This window comes from Oreochromis aureus, linkage group 4 (genome assembly GCF_013358895.1).
Source record: "Oreochromis aureus strain Israel breed Guangdong linkage group 4, ZZ_aureus, whole genome shotgun sequence".
NCBI lineage: Eukaryota > Metazoa > Chordata > Actinopteri > Cichliformes > Cichlidae > Oreochromis > Oreochromis aureus.
The window spans coordinates 26,114,179-26,133,195 of NC_052945.1; the positions used below are offsets into that span (position 1 = coordinate 26,114,179).

A 19,017-nucleotide genomic window follows, 5' to 3' on the forward strand; every position below is an offset into this window, starting at 1 on the left:
TGACCGTACAGCCCGGTTTGTGACACGCTACACACAAAAAAAAGAAAAACAAACAAACATCTGTCTCCCATTTTAACTAGTTAAGCACTCCCGCCCCCAAAAACGGGGGCAAAAGGGAGGAGATCGCGTTTAATCAGTTAACACAAGGAGGGATAAGACAATATAAATGCTGACACGAGTACTGTCCACTGAAACCTGAATTTCAGACCATTTTCTAAAACCACCAAACAAAGCAAAGACACCAAACAGTTAAAAGAGCAGTTACGTCACCATGAATCTGTGGACAGGTAATATCCATATATTGATATGATTTTCTCGAGTTAAATGTGAACCAAAGCATATTTTCAAAGGTGTTATATGCTTTAAAATACTTTAACAAATTAGGTGTGAGATATTAAAAAAAAAATCAGTTTTTTCTATGTTTGAGTCACAGTAACTTATAACATAGTAACAGCTGCAGTAATATTTACACCTCTGATGACATCTCACAAGTGTTTGCAATCTTGCTATCAAAATAAAGCTTACAGTTTGTAATTGTAGAGAAATACTCCATTTATTTTAGTCATTTCATTTTCAAGCAGAAAGCTCAGAAAACCCCTGGAGGCCTAACAGGTTAAAGTTAATTCCCAATAAAACTAAGTTCTTTAACTACATTGCTGTCTGTATTGTTAAAGTCTTAAATGATTATCTTTAAAGTGTTTGTGCTAATAACATCATGTACAGTAAGACAGTCATGGAGAACAGCACTGACTGGGAGAGGCTTTGAACATAATGAATTGTTCATCTCCCTTTAATAAACAGGCAGCCTTAAAGTATGAAATATTCATATATTAAAACATATATATTTGTCTGCTGTCTCAGTGACTGATAGTGCCCCACAGACCTCAGTCTGAGCTTGAAGCCATTTATAATTTTTAAGTTGTTTAATGTGTAGGTGTTCACAATAAACAGATTGAATGAAAGCCAGGGAACTTCAGTAGCACAAAAAAGTGGCCATTCTTTGTGCCCATATGGATCAGTGCCTCTTATTACCATTATTTCCTTAAGTTGGCTAGTTAAGTATCAGGCTAATGTTTAAAGCTTTCACTTGAGTGAAGTAACTCACATTACTGCTACTGCTAAGTAATGTTAGCTAAGTTTACAGCATATTCCATAAATCACAATGCCATAACTATAATTCCCTCGAAGCACAGGCAGACGCAAGTGGTTTTCTGTCGCTGGTTTATTTGAAGACTTCTCTCCAAAGCCACCGTGAAAACTATACAGCATTAACAAAATAAAACTCAGCGTAAGACACAGCACTAAAAATAACACTGTACAACAAACACGATAAATCAATAAATACCTCGTTGGCTGCATGCTGCAAAAAGGGAATTAGCCGCCGTTCTTCTGAGGTTTCCTTTAACCGTGTGTAGTTAAAGTCCACTTAACATGTCTTTGAATAAAAACCATCCTTTCTGCGCGCTTGCAGGTGTTTTTCTTCTTTCTACCCAAAGAGGAAACTAGCGCAACTTGTAAGAGAACTTGACTTTCAAAATAAAAGCACCAAAATGTTGACTACAAAAAAAACAAACATAAAGTAATGTACAGCTTAAACAATTTACAATCATGACATGGATCTTGACAAGATAAAGAAATAATCCAAATTATATACGTCATCATGCCAACAGCTACAATAACTAACTACTGTAATAGCGCTGCCATACTGCATTACACTCAGTGCATTTCAATCATTTCTCCAGAAAATTTGATAGCTAGCAAAATAATAATATTAGTCTTGTGGTCTAGTTATAGCCCATGTTTCAAACTGTTCCTGCTTGGACCATGTTATAAAAACATGTCAGTTAATATTGGAGACAGGAGTTTGATACTTACTTCTTAAAGCCAGCCATCTCTGTCACCATCTTGTCAAGCTCTTCCACCTGGTGGCACAAAAGGAAAACTGACATTAAAAAGTCATCACAATACGGTGCTGTGGGACTTCAGAAATCACCCACGTGGTTCTTATGGTTGTTTATACCTTGTCATGGTCCCCCTGAAAGAGCTGCAGGAAGCTGGCCTGGGTGCCTGTGGTCCCCTTGACTCCACGGAAACGAAGATCATCGCGGGCTCGCTCCAGGTTCGTCACATCCATCACCAAATCCTGCAGCCACAGACACGCTCGCTTCCCCACTGTGGTCAACTGGGCAGGCCTGTACAGAGAGGAGGAGAGGGCACGGCCACATCACTGCAACCCCCCCTAGCTTCTGCTCCGCGGCTGCTGAGTGACCCCTCATCTGGGACTCTCCACAGCTCTTTCTGGGATAGTGGCACGGTTGCCCTTCTGTTGGTCTTCCTTGGTCTCTTGTGTTCTGGGGGCCTCTGGATGGCTGGAGCCTTGATCTCCTCCATACCTGCTTCATGCCCTGGAGGATGGGGCTATGGCTCCCCACACCCTCTAGCAGATCATTACATGAAGGAACCTGTCAAATACAAGTGCGCTCATGCTCACAGGTGTACACACGGGTGCTCACACACACAAACTACACCCTTTTTGGCTCCTACCTCAAAACACACTGTGCGCTGTTGATCTTACGTGCTGCACAATAGTGTTTAATATTTAGTATTTACTGTTATATTCCAATAGATCATTGTGATGTTGTTTATTATATTGCTCTTTTTTTTCTTCTGCTTGTTTTCTCTTTTTTCTTTCTGAACAGGTGATCCAGGTGGTTGATATATGTATTTTTTGTCTGCTTATTTTGTTGGTTTTTGATTTTTGCCCTTTATCCCCGCCCCTCTTTCCCGCTGTTTTTCTTTCCCTCTTTCTTTCTCCCTTTTCTTTTCCCCAGTCAAGTCTGTCCCGTATTTAGCAAGTGAAAATAAAATAAACAATAAAAGGTGAATCAAACAGACCAATACGGCAAGGCTGGGATGGTCAATTTGGTAAAGTAAATCCGTTGGGCATCTTTCTTTGCCTTTAGACAATAATTCTGATGGCAAAAGAGCCAAACAGGACAAGCAATGAAAAAAAAAAAAGAGACGAGGAGAGGGGCACAGTGTGTTTGACATCAAAGTTAGACAGCTCCATCAGTCTGATGAAGGCCTATGAAAACACTGCAGCTGCAGTCGGACTCACTGGAAGTGTGTAAAGCCGAGCGTGGGGAGGTCAGCGTATTCCTCTAAAAAGTTTGCCAGCCGGTCGATGACTCTGGCCAGCTGCAGGAAAAACAAGCCTTCAATGATGCAAATCAGGGTGTCCAACTTATTTTACATCGTGGGCTACAAACAGCCAACTTTGATCTTTAGCTCCCAGAAGCAGTGAAGATGCATAATAAATGTGACCAATATGTTGCATAGCCTGTCCTGTAATCTTTAAATATAATTTTTCATGAATTTAATTCAATGAAAATGTCCTGTTAGTTTTTTTTTAATGGACTCACTGTAAAAACAAAAAATCAAGCTTGATATTAATTTGCACTGTTTTCATAGAATTTCTGGACAAACAGGTGAGTCTCACCTTGGGCAAGAGGATGTTGAAGCCATCACGCAATGCAATGAGATCCTGAAGAACAGAAACAAAAACATGAGAAGCTTTAAAGAGTCAAAACTCATCACTGCTGGGTTTATTTGTGCAATAGTCATACTTACAGTATTGTCTCCCACATAGCATGACGTAGCTCCGAGGTGGATGATGGGAGCAGCTGTGGGGCAGCAGTGTGCAAAGGTGTGGACGTGCGCCATGACATCGTGCCTCAGCTTTCGCTCTTCTTCAGCCGCCATGGCAAAGTCAATGTCCTCTGCATGGCTCTCCATCTCTGCAATCTGAGCATCAGTGATGGGCAGACCCAGAGCCTGAGGAGGAGAACATTGAACACAGAGACATGATGACAAACAGGAAGAGTTTCTACAAGCATCTCGTAAAGTTTAGAGATGGCAAAACAAAAGTGCTTGTAGTTACAGAATGAATTTTGAACCATTTCCTGCAGGGTTTCATTCATTTTCAGAGTTTACTTATAAGCTGCTTCCTACTTACTTCCTACTTTTTATGTGGAGCTTTTTGACTCTTGATAATACAGTTCTTTACTTTTAAGATATTCATGTATCAACAGTTACAAATACAAATATGTTTTTATATAAATTCATGTTTTATTATAAATACACATATTTGCAGCATTGGCTCTTCTGTTGATGAAAAGGATGTTTGGGTAAAAGTCACACAGTGACTTGCATTGCTAAGCTGATAACAAACAGCCTGCTGTTTATTAGTCATTAGTCTGTCAGCATGTCTTTTCTCCAGTTTTGATCATCATGTGCTGTCCTCGTGAGGAGGCACAGGCACTCAATATCCTGATTAGACTGGACTGTATTCTGCTGGGACACCGTAGTCACGTGATTCCTACAGCACTACAGATTGGTTCCAGATAATCAAGTACCTCTTTCCTGTCAAAGGGGTCATAGGTCAGACTGGTCAAATAAAACCTCAGTAGAGAAGATACCACAAACACGGGGGGAAGCCAAGATGGCGACCGAGGTAGACACTCTTCTTCGTGGCTAAGCAGGAGTTTGCAGTTTTACTTCCCTTTCAGTCGTCGTTTTTTCAGTCGTCTTGAACTTAATAAATCCCCAGGAACCGATGGCTTAACCTCTGAATTTTACATTACTTTTGCAGATCAACTGGCTCCGTTTCTTCTTAATGTATACATTGAAAGTCTTATAAATCAGTCTCTTCCCCCACTTTATCACAAGGTCTGTTAACCCTAATCCCAAAGCCAAAGAAAGATCCCACTTACATTGACAATTGGACGCCAATTTGCCTCCTTAATAATGATTATAAGATCCTAGTTCAGATCTTTGCCAAAAGACTGAAAGCTGTTTTGAATGATATTATTGATGAAACTCAGTCTGGCTTTATGGCTAACAGACACATATCCAACAACATTAGACTTGTTTTTGACCTAATTGATTATGCAGATTTGTGTAGGGATGATAGTTTTATCTTATTCGTAGATTTCTCCAAAGCGTTTGATACGATTGAAGATGGTTTTATTTTTCAGGCTTTGGACAAATTTGGCTTTGGTCCTTAGTTTCAGAATGCAATTAAAACAATGTACAAAAATGTAAATTTGCTCCATCAAACTACAAGCAGGTACATCACCTAGGTTTAACTTGAACCGCGGTATCAGGTAAGGCTGCCCCATCTCCCCATACTTATTTCTCACCTGTGCTCAACTCCTCTCTGATTATATTAAACGCAGTCCTCTGAAAGGTATAACAATTGCGGATAAAGAAATATTCATTAGTCAACTTGCTGATGATACCACTCTATTTTTAAAAAATGCTTCACCGGTGCAGATGGCTATTAACACAATTAATGCCTTTTCTTTAGCTTCAGGACTCCACCTAAACATTGGCAAATGTGAACTGCTTGCCCTTAGAAATTGTACCAGTCTATCTATCGCTGGCATCCCAGTGAAAGAGTCTGTCACTTACCTTGGTATCGTCATTAATAAAAATCAATCCACCAGGTGCTCCCTTTATTTCACTCCAATTTTGGACAAAACACCACATAAGCTAAATGCTTGGCTGCAGCAGGATTTATAAATTAAAGGGAGAGTTTTACTCACGAAAGCAGAGGGTTTATCTCGTCTAACTTATGCTGCTTTGTCTCTTGATGTAAATAAAGAAACCCTGGCAGATATTGACAGACTTCTTTATAACTTCATATGGAAGAATAGAATTCATTATATTAAAAGATCAGTTTTATCCAACTCATACCAACATGGTGGAGTAAACGTTCTTCACTTCTCCTCATTAAAACAATGTGTTTAAAATAAACTGGATTAAATAGTTTTTCAGGAACCCAACCTCAATTTGGAACTTTATTCCCAAGTATATGTTCTCAAAAATTGCTGATCTTAACTTTCTTTTGCTTTGTAATTACAATATCGATAAAATCCCTTTAAAACTATCCAACTTTCATAAACAAATGCTTCTTTCCTGGTCATTGATTTATAAACACAACTTTTCTCCACATAGATACTATATTTGGAACAATACAGACGTTTTATACAAACATAAGTCTGTGTTTTTAAGTAACTGGTTTGATAATGGGATTCATCGTGTTGCACAACTTATAAACCCTGTTGGAGGTTTACTCTCTTACTCAGAATTTTTGTATATATGGTCTTCCTGTTCCACCAAAGGAATATGCCATAGTGTTTGATGCTATCCCTGCTGGGGTCTTAATGTTGTTTAGAAATCATGTTGTTAGTGATTTGACCCCTTTACCGCTGGATCCTGCAGTTACTCATATCAGTCAGGTGTGTTTCCCCTCTATAAAGAGGAAAAACAACCGTGAAATACGAACTCTGTTTCAAAAAGACAGAACTTGTGTCCCAACGGCTGTCGCCTACTGGAAGAACTTATACCAGGACCTGGAATGGGAGAAGATTTGGACCTTGCTGTCAAAATTTCTATAAATAACAAAGTAAAGGAAATATCTTTTAAAGTTATTCATCGTTTTTACCCAACCAGATCTTTTCTTGTACGTTATAAAAAGGACATCGATGTTAACTGCTCATTTTGTAATTGTGTGAAGGAAGATATTTCTCATTTATTTTGGTCATGCTTATACACAAATCTTTTCTGGCAAGAATTTTGTGTTTTTGTTGTTTCCTTTATCTTTTCTGAGTTCTCTCTTTGTTACGAGAAAATATTGTTTGGTTTCTGTGAGTACCCCATGCACAGGGCAAACGAATTTTATTTGATTAATTTATTGATATTATTGGCTAAATTTCATATACATAAGTTGAAATTTTCTAACGCAAAACCGTCCTTTCAGTGCTTTTTAAATGAAACCAAACAATATGTTAAAACCATACAACATTCTCAAAATCTAAAAGCTGTCAAAACCATAAACTTATGTCCTCTGTTCAATATCATGTGATTCTTTATTAGACTGTCTATTTTGTTTTTAAACGAAACCCCCTGACATTGTGCTTGCTATTTTGTATCTGTATTTTGTGCTTTGTCAATAAAGCATATTCAAAAAAAAACAAAAAACAACAACAACAAAAAAAAAAAAACCACGCTTCTTCCGCCCGCCCCGCTCCTTCTTCCTTAGTTTCTATAGCAGTTGTACCAACTTACAGTTGTATTACTGGCCCCTACTGGACTGCAAAAACACCTCCGTGTTATTTCATGCAATTTGAATCCATTTTTTGCCAGCAAGTCAGCTTTTAATCTTGTAGACTTTTCTATGTGAAACGGCTCTGCTGCTTCTTTGTGGCCTCAGCACCAAGCTGTGGCATCCCTAGTGGCACTCTCACAGCTGTTTATGGTGAGTCCATGAAATGATCCCACAGCTCTGAGGTCGCTCCAAAAGATATTCTGGCACCGTTATGAGAGCTTGGTCCACATTGCCAGCAAAAAGTCAAACTCGTTGAACCACCTGGTAATTATATTCACATTATTCATTCACTTTGTCCTTTTGAATTTGCTAGCTTGTTATGTTGTTGAGCCAGTGGCTTCTTCACTTGTTGCTCCTGTATTTTCCTCAGTGATCAGTGTGTCAGATCTTTGGCTACTTCTCTGCCTTGTTAGGCAATAATGATACTTGTAAGGCATGTTGTGTATTTGCAGCTCTGGAGGTCAGGCTCACTAAATTGGAGACCCAGCTCCGCACCCTGGAAAATCCTTTCTGCACCCCTGCACACAAATATAGCTTTGCTACCATTAGCGCTAACCCAAGCATATAAGAATACTGAAAAATCTGTGCTTATCAGTTGCATTTATGTAATATTAAAAAACTCACAAAAAATGCAATTCACCTATTTTATTATTTCAAATCAAAGCGGTCCAGACTTTGTTGTCAGATGGAGGCAGCGCACAGAGCTCACTCCAGGCACACAGACGGTCAGTCCCTAGAGTGGAGTGGACAGCAAACTCTGCTCGACCATAAAACCAGCTTAAGACATCATTGATGTTTTAAAGCACAAGCTCAACCTTGACGTCCATGTTGGCCTTATATGGCTCCAGTAGGGGGCGTACTTCTTCAGCCAGGAACTTTTTCACCTGAAGAAGAGGAGCAGGAACAAGAAAAGAAACCGTCATCAAGGGGGGCAACAGACACAGCTGCAGTAATAGGGGAGCTGCGGCTTGGCTGAAAACATTCATCTGTTGTCAGACTGAAGAAAAATAAGGCTGTTCATGCTGTACCTGCTGTGGAGCACGCCCAATAAAGGTCTTGGGGTCCAGCAAAGCATCCAGCTGCCCTAGAATGGGTGCAAAGTAGGGGTCTCGCTGGATTCTGGCCAGCAGGTCATTGTCTCCACCTTCCTGTTTAACCACAGCTGCTGCCTCTTGGGACAGAACACGGATCTTCTCGTGGCATTCCTGAAGGAGACACAGGAAAAAACAGAGAAACATTAAGGTGGAGCTGACTTTAACAGCCATGTTGTTAGGTCTCCAAGTCAAGTCTGGTTTTGGGTAATCAGCTTCTTCATTTAAATGGTCAAAACACTGGTTACTAGTCAGGAAGATGATCTCATTTCAGTCATCTCTGTTTTTCTGGTTACCACTGGCATTTTCTGCCCAGTAAACCATCCCTCCTGATTAAGCACAAATGCATTCATCCAGTTATGTTCAAAACTTTTATTATTGTGTCCATTCTGACTCACAGAGGAGAATTCCTCACAGGGTATTTTCTCCTACCTGTCTGTTGCCTCCTGCCTTCACTATCGCCATAATAATGTTCTCTGTGGCCATGAAGGGCAGCTCGTGGCGGATGTGTCTCTCGATGACTTTGGGGTAGACCACAAGACCCTCTGTGATGTTCTGCAGCGTGCTGAGGATGATGTCTGCTGTCAGGAAGGACTCGGGCAGGGAGATCCTCCTGCACAGGAGTAAGGCAGGGAAGAGAGGAAAGAAACCATCAGTAATCACAAGTAACAGCTTTTTACTCAACCACTGAATCCTGGGTAAGAATGTGCAATGCATTGTAGGATGTGTAGTTCTTTAACCATTAACGCAATTATGTACATAGTCTTTTTAATCTTGCTTTCTTTTCTATTTTCCCTTCAGTTTTTCTCTTTTTTTCCTTTATGGCCACAATTCCTCTCTTAGCTGGTTGGCAATTGGTTCAAGGCCTAAAACTCTTGAAGATTTCCTGAAGTGTCAGTGGGAAAAATGAAGGAGAAATCCACTTTTAAAACCAGAGTCCTTACAAAAGTGGGCAGTCACTGTGGCACCCCATAAGAGCTACTGTGGGCAAAAACTATAGGTCTGTTACTAACAGTTAGCTCTCCAAACTAGCCTAATTTAAATTAAGCTACTTCTTCTTCTAACAGAAAAATCATCCATCAATCTTTGTCCGCTTATCCGGGGCATGGTCATGGGGGTAGAAGCCTAAGCAGAGAAACACAGACCTCCCTCTCCACGGCTACCTCCTCCAGCTTATTCTGGGGCAGCTGAGAGATATAATTTCTCCAGTGTGTCCTGGGTCTGCCCCGGGGCCTCCTCATGGTGGGACATGCCCAGAACACCTCACCCAGGAGGTGCCCAGGAGGCATCCTTGTCAGATGCCCGAACCACCTCAACTGGCTCCTTTCAATGTGGACGAGCAGCGGCTCTTCTCTGAGCCCCTCCTGGATGGCCGAACTACTCACCCTATCTCTAAGGGAGAGACCAACAACCCTTAGAGATGGTAGCTGGTAATGTGACCGCTACAGCTCCCACATCACTGCAGCACCAATCCGTTTGTCGATCTCCTGCTCCCCTCTCCCATCACTAGTGAACAAGACCCCAAGATACTCAAACTCCTCCACTTCAGGCAGTAACTCAAGTGGAGTTACTGAAACCCCGGCGGACCGATCCACGGTTACTGAGACTAGCGAGGAAGGAAATTATATTAACACTAATATAGCAGTGAACACACAGCCTTTTCACCTTGGTTTATCTTATTTATTTATTTTTTTTACTATTGAACTATTCCACTTTTTTACCATTTTAACTGTTTTATTTTTAAATCATGTTTAACTAACAAGTTTACTTCTTCCATACTACCATACAATTGTAAAATGTTAAGCTTTTGTTCTCTCAGTTATAGGATTTTTGTTCCTCTCAAGTCTTTAAATTTTTTAGCAGTAAGACCTTGTTAATGTACAAGTAACACTTGGGCTACCCACTCCTAATTGAAAATCATTGTGTACTATTACTTATTGTACGCGTCTACACTGATGTGATATCTACTTCACAGAGGAGAACTGCATCATACCAAATTCACAGCTGTGTAAGTGTGTCTGTGTTGGCTGACCTGTTGGCGCTGTCATCCAGAGTCCTCTCCAGCCACTGCACTGAGGCAGTCTGCAGGGGGTCGTCCATCAACGCAATCAGATGTCGGGCCAAACTACAGCAGCGTTCTGCACGCATGGGGTTCCTCTTGTAGGGCATAGCACTGGAACCTGGAAGAGGAGCAGGCAAAGCTTTAGGCTGAGGCACAGTTTAACAGGTAAAAAGTGCTTTTGAATGAGCCAACGTACCAATCTGCTCCTTCTCAAAAGGTTCCTCAATCTCTTTTAGGTTGGCCAGCAGGCGGATGTCTGTGCAGATCTACAGCACATAACAGTATAAAGTTTAGACTCTGTTACATCAGCTCTTTGAAAATCCTGAGCTCAAGACCCAGGTTTCTTTAACCACCACTAAATGAAGACATTTCTTCACCTTCTGCACAGAAGCTCCCAAACTAGCGAGGGTGGACATGCAGTCTATGTCCACTTTACAATTGTACGTCTGTCCGGTCACCAGGTAGGCTCTGGATAAGAACGGAACAAATTAGTTATAGCCCGTGTTTCAAACTGTTCCTGCTTGGACCATGTTAAAAAAAACATGTCAGTTAATATTGGAGACAGGAGTTTGATACTTACTTCTTAAAGCCAGCCATCTCTGTCAGCATCTTGTCGAGTTCTTCCACCTGGTGGCACAAAAGGAAAACTGACATTAAAAAGTCATCACAATACGGTGCTGTGGGACTTCAGAAATCACCCACGTGGTTCTTATGGTTGTTTATACCTTGTCATGGTCACCCTGAAAGAGCTGCAGGAAGCTGGCCTGGGTGCCTGTGGTCCCCTTGACTCCACGGAAACGAAGATCATCGCGGGCTCGCTCCAGGTTCCTCACATCCATCATCAAATCCTGCAGCCACAGACACGCTTGCTTCCCCACTGTGGTCAACTGGGGAGGCCTGTACAGAGAGGAGGAGAGAGGCACAGTGTGTTTGACATCAAAGTTAGACAGCTCCATCAGTCTGATGAAGGCCTATGAAAACACTGCAGCTGCAGTCGGACTCACTGGAAGTGTGTAAAGCCGAGCGTGGGGAGGTCAGCGTATTCCTCTGCAAAGTTTGCCAGCCGGTCGATGACTCTGGCCAGCTGCAGCAAAAACAAGCCTTTAATGATGCAAATCAGGGTGTCCAACTTATTTTACATCGTGGGCTACAAACAGCCAACTTTGATCTTTAGCTCCCAGAAGCAGTGAAGATGCATAATAAATGTGACCAATATGTTGCAAAGCCTGTCCTGTAATCTTTAAATATAATTTTTCATGAATTCAGTTCAATGAAAATGTCCTGTTAGTTTTTTTTTTTTAATGGACTCACTGTAAAAACAAAAAATCAAGCTTGATATTAATTTGCACTGTTTTCATAGAATTTCTGGACAAACAGGTGAGTCTCACCTTGGGCAAGAGGATGTTGAAGCCATCACGCAATGCAATGAGATCCTGAAGAACAGAAACGACAAACATGAGAAGCTTTAAAGAGTCAAAACTCATCACTGCTGGGTTTATTTGTGCAATAGTCATACTTACAGTATTGTCTCCCACATAGCATGACGTAGCTCCGAGGTGGATGATGGGAGCAGCTGTGGGGCAGCAGTGTGCAAAGGTGTGGACGTGCGCCATGACATCGTGCCTCAGCTTTCGCTCTTCTTCAGCCGCCATGGCAAAGTCAATGTCCTCTGCATGGCTCTCCATCTCTGCAATCTGAGCATCAGTGATGGGCAGACCCAGAGCCTGAGGAGGAGAACATTGAACACAGAGACATGATGACAAACAGGAAGAGTTTCTACAAGCATCTCGTAAAGTTTAGAGATGGCAAAACAAAAGTGCTTGTAGTTACAGAATGAATTCTGAACCATTTCCTGCAGGGTTTCATTCATTTTCAGAGTTTACTTATAAGCTGCTTCCTACTTACTTCCTACTTTTTATGTGGAGCTTTTTGACTCTTGATAACACAGTTCTTTACTTTTAAGATATTCATTTATCAACAGTTACAAATGCAAATATGTTTTTATATAAATACATGTTTTATTATAAATACACATATTTGCAGTATTGGCTCTTCTGTTGATGAAAAGAATGTTTGGGTGAAAGTCACACAGTGACTTGCATTGCTAAGCTGATAACAAACAGCCTGCTGTTTATTAGTCATTTGTCTGTCAGCATGTCTTTTCTCCAGTTTTGATCATCATGTGCTGTCCTCGTGAGGAGGCACAGGCACTCAATATCCTGATTAGACTGGACTATATTCTGCTGGGACACCATAGTCACGTGATTCCTACAGCACTACAGATTGGTCAAAGGGGTCATAGGTCAGACAGGTAAAAAAAAACCTCAGTACAAAGAACACCACAAACACAACAGCATTTAGCCAGAGTTACTGTTACTAATTTTCCCACTTGAAGAGCTTTTCGCTCATCACAGTAACATTCGCTGTCGAGAGCAGCAGCTGTTCAAATGATTCAGAACATGTACGCATGCGTGTCAAAGCTCACGTGGCTCTGCGATGGGAAAATACAAACTGCTAGTGATGGCCAAATGAAGCTTTCTGAAGCACTGAAGCTTGTATTGAAAAACGGTTCATTACTCGAAGCTTTTCAACACAGTCCTCTCCGGTGACATCTGGTGGCGAAAATTGTGAAGAGCAGCTTGAATCTGCAAAATTAAACGGACTGCTTAATTATCACTGCTCACTTCACAGAGTGGAGTTCTCTCTGATATTGGGCCACCGTTGCGTTGCTTTGAACATGTAATTGTTATTTTTTTCCTCGATTGGGGGGCTGAAAAATTTGTAATGCTTATTTGCTTAATACATTTTGATCAATAAACTTTCCTTATGAAACATGCACCATGGTGTGGCCTTTCTTTGCTTATGACTCCTTGATGTTGGTAAATACACTAAGTGAGCAATATATTTGTAGAATCATTTTGATTCGATACAGGATCCGATTCAATTTGATTGGAATCTGGAAGGTTTTGCCTCAGACGGTCAGAAATATTACAATTCTGATCATTTATCAGTATATATCCATATTTTTGTATCTATTAAAAGAAAGCTGACACTTGTGAGACTTAATTAGAGATGTAAACAGAGAGTTATGAAACCTGCAGCTTCAGAAGCCAGCGGGGGGGAAAAAAAAAAAAAAAAAAAAGGTAAACACAGCGCGAACCCGCTGACACATCAAAATTTGATTCTGACGCGTCGGGTCCGCGCTCTGTGTTTACGTTTGTATGTTTTAGCTGTTTGGTGTTTGACGAAATTTTGTGAGGTTTAACCTGAGATGCTGGCATTTCACGCAAAATAACATTTAATTTACAAATCGCCTCAGGATTTTAATGAATCAATATCACTTTATTCAATTTAGAATGAATTGTAATCAGAAAAGCGATGATCAAAACCACCCCTAACCATGAACTTGCAAAGTAAAAAACATGATCTATGTAAGGTAGCCTTTTGTTATTTTCATTTAAAAGAGGATTAGTTTTACTGTGCGCTGGCGAGTCTGTTTCTTTTCTTAGAAATAATTTCTCCTGCCCAAGAGAAAATCCTCTCGCATGGAACAGAAGCGGCTGTGGAGTGCAGGAACTACACTGCAAGTTGGTAGATATGCCAACTTATGGGTCCTGCAGATTATCACCTAAAAACAATAAACAAAACGATTTTCTAAAATGTGTAGCAATGTAATTTACGTATAGTGTCAAATACATTTTTTTAGTCTTTATTAGCTTTAATTCACATGGAAGTATTTCTAAAGTCATATGCTGTAATGATATTTACATTATGAAAAGATGATTTTGGACATTTCAAGTTTTTCACTTCTGCAGATAAAATAAATTGAGCAAAATCAACTCAAAATCCGTGAATGATTCACTTCCTTATATCCATTTGAATCAGGTACCGAAGCAGTTACGTGCGTAATGAAGCTTCGGACGTCACTGGTCACGTGACTTTTGCCAAACGAAGCAAGCCTCGACACAGTGCTTCTGAACCAGTGTGTTGTTTTTTTTGACACACGCTCCGGAGCGTCAGCTTCACGCGGGCCATCACTACAAACTGCAGATTTTCAATTGTAGAATCTCATAATGCTGCTGACAAATGTTCATTTAAAATATGACCTATGACTTCCACACAAAGACACTGATTACCAGAGGCGGAGCCAGACATTTGAAACACCCGGGGCTTAGCCCTAACGGGTAGTATGCATGTGGATTTTTTTTTTTTTTTGGGGGGGGGGCTAGAAATGAGTGAAAGATTAATTGGCTCTGTTTTGAGTTTTGTTCAAAAAGAATGACTTCATATAGGGAAAATATATATCACATATGCAGGACACCTTAAACTAGTTTTTGATCCAGAATTAAAACAGGACTACAACAGTTCAAAATCAGGACTACTTAGGACTTAACCAAGACAGAACCAGAATCAGAACTAGATGATAGTAGCACTAAAAATCATCATAGACCTGCACTACACTTATTTTTTAATTCTACCAAAGTCCACTATTTAGATTCAGAAAAGTTTATATAATTATTTAGCCTTGTTGTGCAAACAAGCCTGCATAACTTAATAAATATATAACTTGAATAATAACAAACCTAAAAAGAAACACTAGGTACTAGATACATGAGTACCTATGATACGGTGATACTTTTGTTAAACAACCATTTGACTAACATGTGTGTCTCACCTGCTCTTGTTCCATCTCTGTTCTGTCCTCATTCTCCATCTCCCTCTCTGTTCCTCTCTCTCCCTCTTTGTGCTGACAATCATCAAATATATAGTGGAAACCAGATATTTACATACTCTTCAGATAAAAACACAAACACTTTTTTAATTGTAACATCAAATCAGACTAAATGTTTATTTAGTATTATTTATTTATTTATTATTTTTTAGATTGATAAATATAAAAAACATATTTGTTAACTTTAAGAGTAAAGAGAAAAACTATCTGTATTTCTTAATTGTAAATGGCACCAAATTGTATTCAAAACTGAGCCACACTTATGGAGCTCCACAATTCTTTTCCTGGTGTTTTGGTTGACATCTCTTGATTTTCCCATGTCAAAGAAACAGGCTCTGTGTTTTGCCTTACATGCATCCACAGGTGTGCCACCAATTTACTCACATGGACTCTACTAACCTATCAGAAGCTTCTTCAGCTCAGAATGGAATCGTCTGGCGTTTTCTTATTAATTAACAATAAACTTAGTGTATATGTTCTCCTAAATTTGATGAAAGGGATAAAAATAGACAGCTCTGTCTCTCTTTATTCTGTCATTTAACTAATTCAAAAGATATTTCAATATTTATTTATCCAAAACAAAACAAGTTTACTCTAAATTGATGTTGTACAGTACAAAAATGTTCTTGTGTTTTCCATAAAGTGTATGTAAATATCTGGTTTAAATTGTGAATATACTGCTGTGTATTGAAATTCCTCTTGTTTTGCATAGAAATATACTGAACAACATACAAAGCATAATATATAAAATAACATCTACCAGAACACACACATGTAAAGGAAGCACTGAAAACATGTGGTTATCCTAACTGGGCGTTCATAAAGTCAGCAAAGAGCCACAGAAAAGAAGATCAGACACCAGCGAGGGAGGATAAGAAAGACAGACGCAACAACGTTGTCATCCCCTATGTAGCCGGTGTATCAGAGAAACTCAGGAGAGTTTTCTCCAAGCACGACATCCCAGTGTACTTCAGACCCAGCAACACACTCAGACAGAAACTGGTTCACCCGAAAGACAAAACTCCAAAACACAGACTAAACAACGTGGTGTATGCTGTACAGTGCAGCGAGGAATGCCCAGACCTCTACATTGGAGAGACCAAACAGCCACTTCACAAGCGCATGGCACAACATAGAAGAGCCACCTCCACGGGACAAGACTCAGCAGTCCATCTGCATCTTAAGGATAAAGGTCACTCTTTTGAGGATGCCAATGTTCACATACTGGACAGAGAGGACAGATGGTTTGAAAGAGGAGTGAAAGAAGCCATCTATGTCCACTGTGAGCGACCATCTTTGAACAGAGGCGGTGGTTTACGACACCAACTGTCTGCCATCTATAATCCAGTTTTGAGTTCCCTCCCCAGACGCCTTAACGCCCACTCACATCCTGGGCCATCTGACCTCAGGAATTCACATGACAAGGTGGGGCCAGGTTTCACAATGAGCTCACCCGAAACCCTGGCTGATTAGGTCCCACACCCGCTTTCACACCTTGGCGCATGTGATTAGAGGATCACCAGGGGGTCCTTTGTCCCTCCTTGGGGGGATACTCCCACTGGGTTCAAATCTGGGACTCTCGGCCATTTGACCTTAGAACTGAAGAAGCTTCTCGGATGAGAGGTGAAACGTCTTCAAGCAACTTAAAGAAGTCCAGACGCTTTTCTTTGCAAACTCCTTTGACTACGATGACCTGGATGACTGAGAATCTTCACAGACAACATCTACCAGAGTTTTTTCTTTGAAAGAAGCTCCTTATGTCCATTCTTGAATATCAGTACATTACTGAAACCGATTTATTTAGCCGTGAAGGGTAACAACTGAAAATATGAAATAAACACACGTAAGCTAAGACTCTCTAAAGAAACAGCATTGTTGTTGTTCAGCTTTTCATTTCGCCATTTGTTGATTCACTTGAAGAGCAAGTAACGTAATATGGGTCAAGTGATCAGTTTGATATCAATCTTTCGTGATTCACCGTCACATTTACATTATTTGTACAGTATGAATGATTTGCTTTGGTACCTGGTCAGACTTCAGTTCTCCTCTGTCTGCCTCGCTCTGTTTCTCCAACAGCGCAGCGGCTCCCCCCGCCCCCTCGCTCAGTCGCTTAGTGCCTGAGCTCGGATCATACCAATATTAGGGGGGATTTACGCACAGTCGTAAATTCCCCAAAGTGTGCACTATGTGCTTCGAATATTATGTGTAGTTTTTTTGTTTTATACAGTTGTCAGCCAGGCATCTAACTATGAAAAAAATTACACTCCAAAAGACCCCGGGCTTCTGGAAAAACAACCCGGTCTTAAGCCCAGTAAGCCACCACCCCCCCGCTCTGCCCCTGCTGAGTACTGTATGGTAGCAGTCTGCTCAGTCAGCACCGGGCAGCATCCACACGAGTCCAGTGTTGCCAACTTAGCGACTTTGTCGCTATATTTAGCGAGTTTTCAGACCCCCTAGCGACTTTTTTTCTTTAAAAAGTCGCTAAAAAAAAAAGACGTGAAAGCGCGTATCGCTTTTACTCTCAACACGCAGCGGGTGCTGTAACAGTCAGTTCTTCTTTTACTCTTATGCTGTTTTGTGGATCACAAGGTTTAAAACTACTTATAAACACACACACACAAAGTAACTCCACCAGAGTGCCTATTTCGGATCACTTTTACCAGTCCAAGCCCGGGTAAAGGAGCAGGGTTGGAATTGTGACGTTTTTTACTCACTTTATGTCTCTTCCACGATGTTATTTCTCTCTAACAATTATATTAGCATGGCCAATTATGCAAATTAGGTGATGACGTCATCTAGCGACTTCTAGCGACTTTTAGGACAACCAATAGCGATTTTCCTTACTGAGGAGTTGGCAACACTGCACACGACTCTTAAGACCTCCTTATAGTTATAAGGAAACTTGATAGGGCTCTGTAAAGGTCGCGGACTTCTTTCATTAGCTGTATCAATGGGTCGTGATATCAAACCTTCTCAGCTTTGGCGAGGAAAATCCACAACTTCCTCCAGGTGATGAACTTCTTTTTGTCGCTGAAGTTGTAGCTCATTTCTTTGCTGGCGTATCTGGACACCAGAGGTGAGCGATACTTATTCATCTCTTCGGCTCCAGCCATGGTTGCTAGAAACGTGAACACTGTGAGGGTACGGACCGGGCAGCGACAGGATCTTTAGCTTCTTCCCCCGCCCCGCTCTTTTTCTTCTTCAACAATCCAACAACCACGTGACCCCCTATGAGCAAGCACTTTGGCTACAGTGGGAAGGAAAAACTCCCTTTTAACAGGAAGAAACCTCCGGCAGAACCAGGCTCAGGGAGGGGAGGGGAGGGGCGGGGCGGGGCGGGGCCATCTGCTGCGACCAGTAGGGGTGAGAGAAGGAAAACAGGATAAAAGACATGCTGTGGAAGAGAGACAGAGATTAATAACAAGTACGATTCAATGAAGAGAGGTCTATTAACACAGTTAGTGAAAAAGGTGACTGAAAAGTTAAAGCTCAATGCATCATGGGAATCCCCGGCAGCCTACGTCTATTGCAGCATAACTAAGGGAGGATTCAAGGTCACTTGGTCCAGCCCTAACTATATGCTTTTGCAAAAAGGAAAGTTTTAAGCCTAATCTTGAAAGTAGAGATGGTGTCTGTCTCCCGAATCCAAACTGGAAGCTGGTTCCACAGAAGAGGGGCCTGAAAACTGAAGGCTCTCCCTCCCATTCTACTTTAAATACTCTAGGAACAACAAGTAGGCCTGCAGTGCGAGAGCGAAGTGCTCTAATAGGGTGATATGGTACTACAAGGTCATTGAGATAAGAGGGGGCCTGATTATTTAAGACCTTGTATGTGAGGAGCAGGATTTTGAATTCAATTCTGGATTTAACAGGAAGCCAATGAAAGGGAAGCCAAAACAGGAGAAATATGCTCTCTCTTTCTAGTCCCTGTCAGGACTCTTGCTGCAGCATTTTGGATTAAC

The 19,017-nt window shown here is 41.0% G+C and overlaps 2 protein-coding genes across 4 annotated transcripts; both read right to left on the reverse strand.

Moving 5' to 3' along the window:
- Positions 1–1,304: 1,304 nt before the first annotated feature.
- On the reverse strand, positions 1,305–3,883 carry LOC120439956 (adenylosuccinate lyase-like). The gene is made up of 6 exons (XM_039611436.1): positions 3,631–3,883; positions 3,500–3,544; positions 3,119–3,198; positions 2,021–2,192; positions 1,876–1,922; positions 1,305–1,486 (listed from the first exon to the last, which is right to left on the reverse strand). The coding sequence occupies exons 1-6, from the start codon at positions 3,793–3,795 to the stop codon at positions 1,402–1,404; spliced, it is 594 nt and encodes a 197-aa protein (XP_039467370.1). The 5' UTR covers positions 3,796–3,883; the 3' UTR covers positions 1,305–1,401.
- A 3,918-nt stretch (positions 3,884–7,801) lies between these two features.
- LOC116333550 (adenylosuccinate lyase-like) lies at positions 7,802–18,286 on the reverse strand. Of its 3 annotated transcripts, none has more exons than XM_039611433.1 (12): positions 18,026–18,286; positions 11,845–12,048; positions 11,713–11,757; positions 11,329–11,408; positions 11,050–11,221; positions 10,905–10,951; positions 10,702–10,792; positions 10,521–10,590; positions 10,295–10,442; positions 8,695–8,875; positions 8,200–8,376; positions 7,802–8,055 (listed from the first exon to the last, which is right to left on the reverse strand). In XM_039611433.1, the coding sequence occupies exons 1-12, from the start codon at positions 18,167–18,169 to the stop codon at positions 7,969–7,971; spliced, it is 1,446 nt and encodes a 481-aa protein (XP_039467367.1). In that variant the 5' UTR covers positions 18,170–18,286; the 3' UTR covers positions 7,802–7,968. The 3 variants fall into 3 exon arrangements, with proteins under 3 accessions (XP_039467367.1, XP_039467369.1, XP_039467368.1); XM_039611435.1 differs by lacking the exon at positions 18,026–18,286 and adding an exon at positions 17,082–17,219; XM_039611434.1 differs by lacking the exon at positions 18,026–18,286 and adding an exon at positions 15,000–15,055.
- Positions 18,287–19,017: the final 731 nt, after the last annotated feature.

Excerpts from the sequence above, each read along its gene's own strand:
- LOC120439956 (XM_039611436.1), bottom strand. The coding sequence starts at position 3,795 with ATGGAGAGCCATGCAGAGGACATTGACTTTGCCATGGCGGCTGAAGAA. Across the intron at positions 3,199-3,499 it reads TCAACATCCTCTTGCCCAAG|CTGGCCAGAGTCATCGACCG; the intron begins GTGAGACTCACC and ends TTTTTCCTGCAG. Across the intron at positions 2,193-3,118 it reads CTCGGCTTTACACACTTCCA|GCCTGCCCAGTTGACCACAG; the intron begins GTGAGTCCGACT and ends CTCTCTGTACAG.
- LOC116333550 (XM_039611433.1), bottom strand. The coding sequence starts at position 18,169 with ATGGCTGGAGCCGAAGAGATGAATAAGTATCGCTCACCTCTGGTGTCC. Across the intron at positions 10,952-11,049 it reads TTCAGGGTGACCATGACAAG|GTGGAAGAACTCGACAAGAT; the intron begins GTATAAACAACC and ends TTGTGCCACCAG. Across the intron at positions 10,793-10,904 it reads GAGATGGCTGGCTTTAAGAA|AGCCTACCTGGTGACCGGAC; the intron begins GTAAGTATCAAA and ends GTTCTTATCCAG.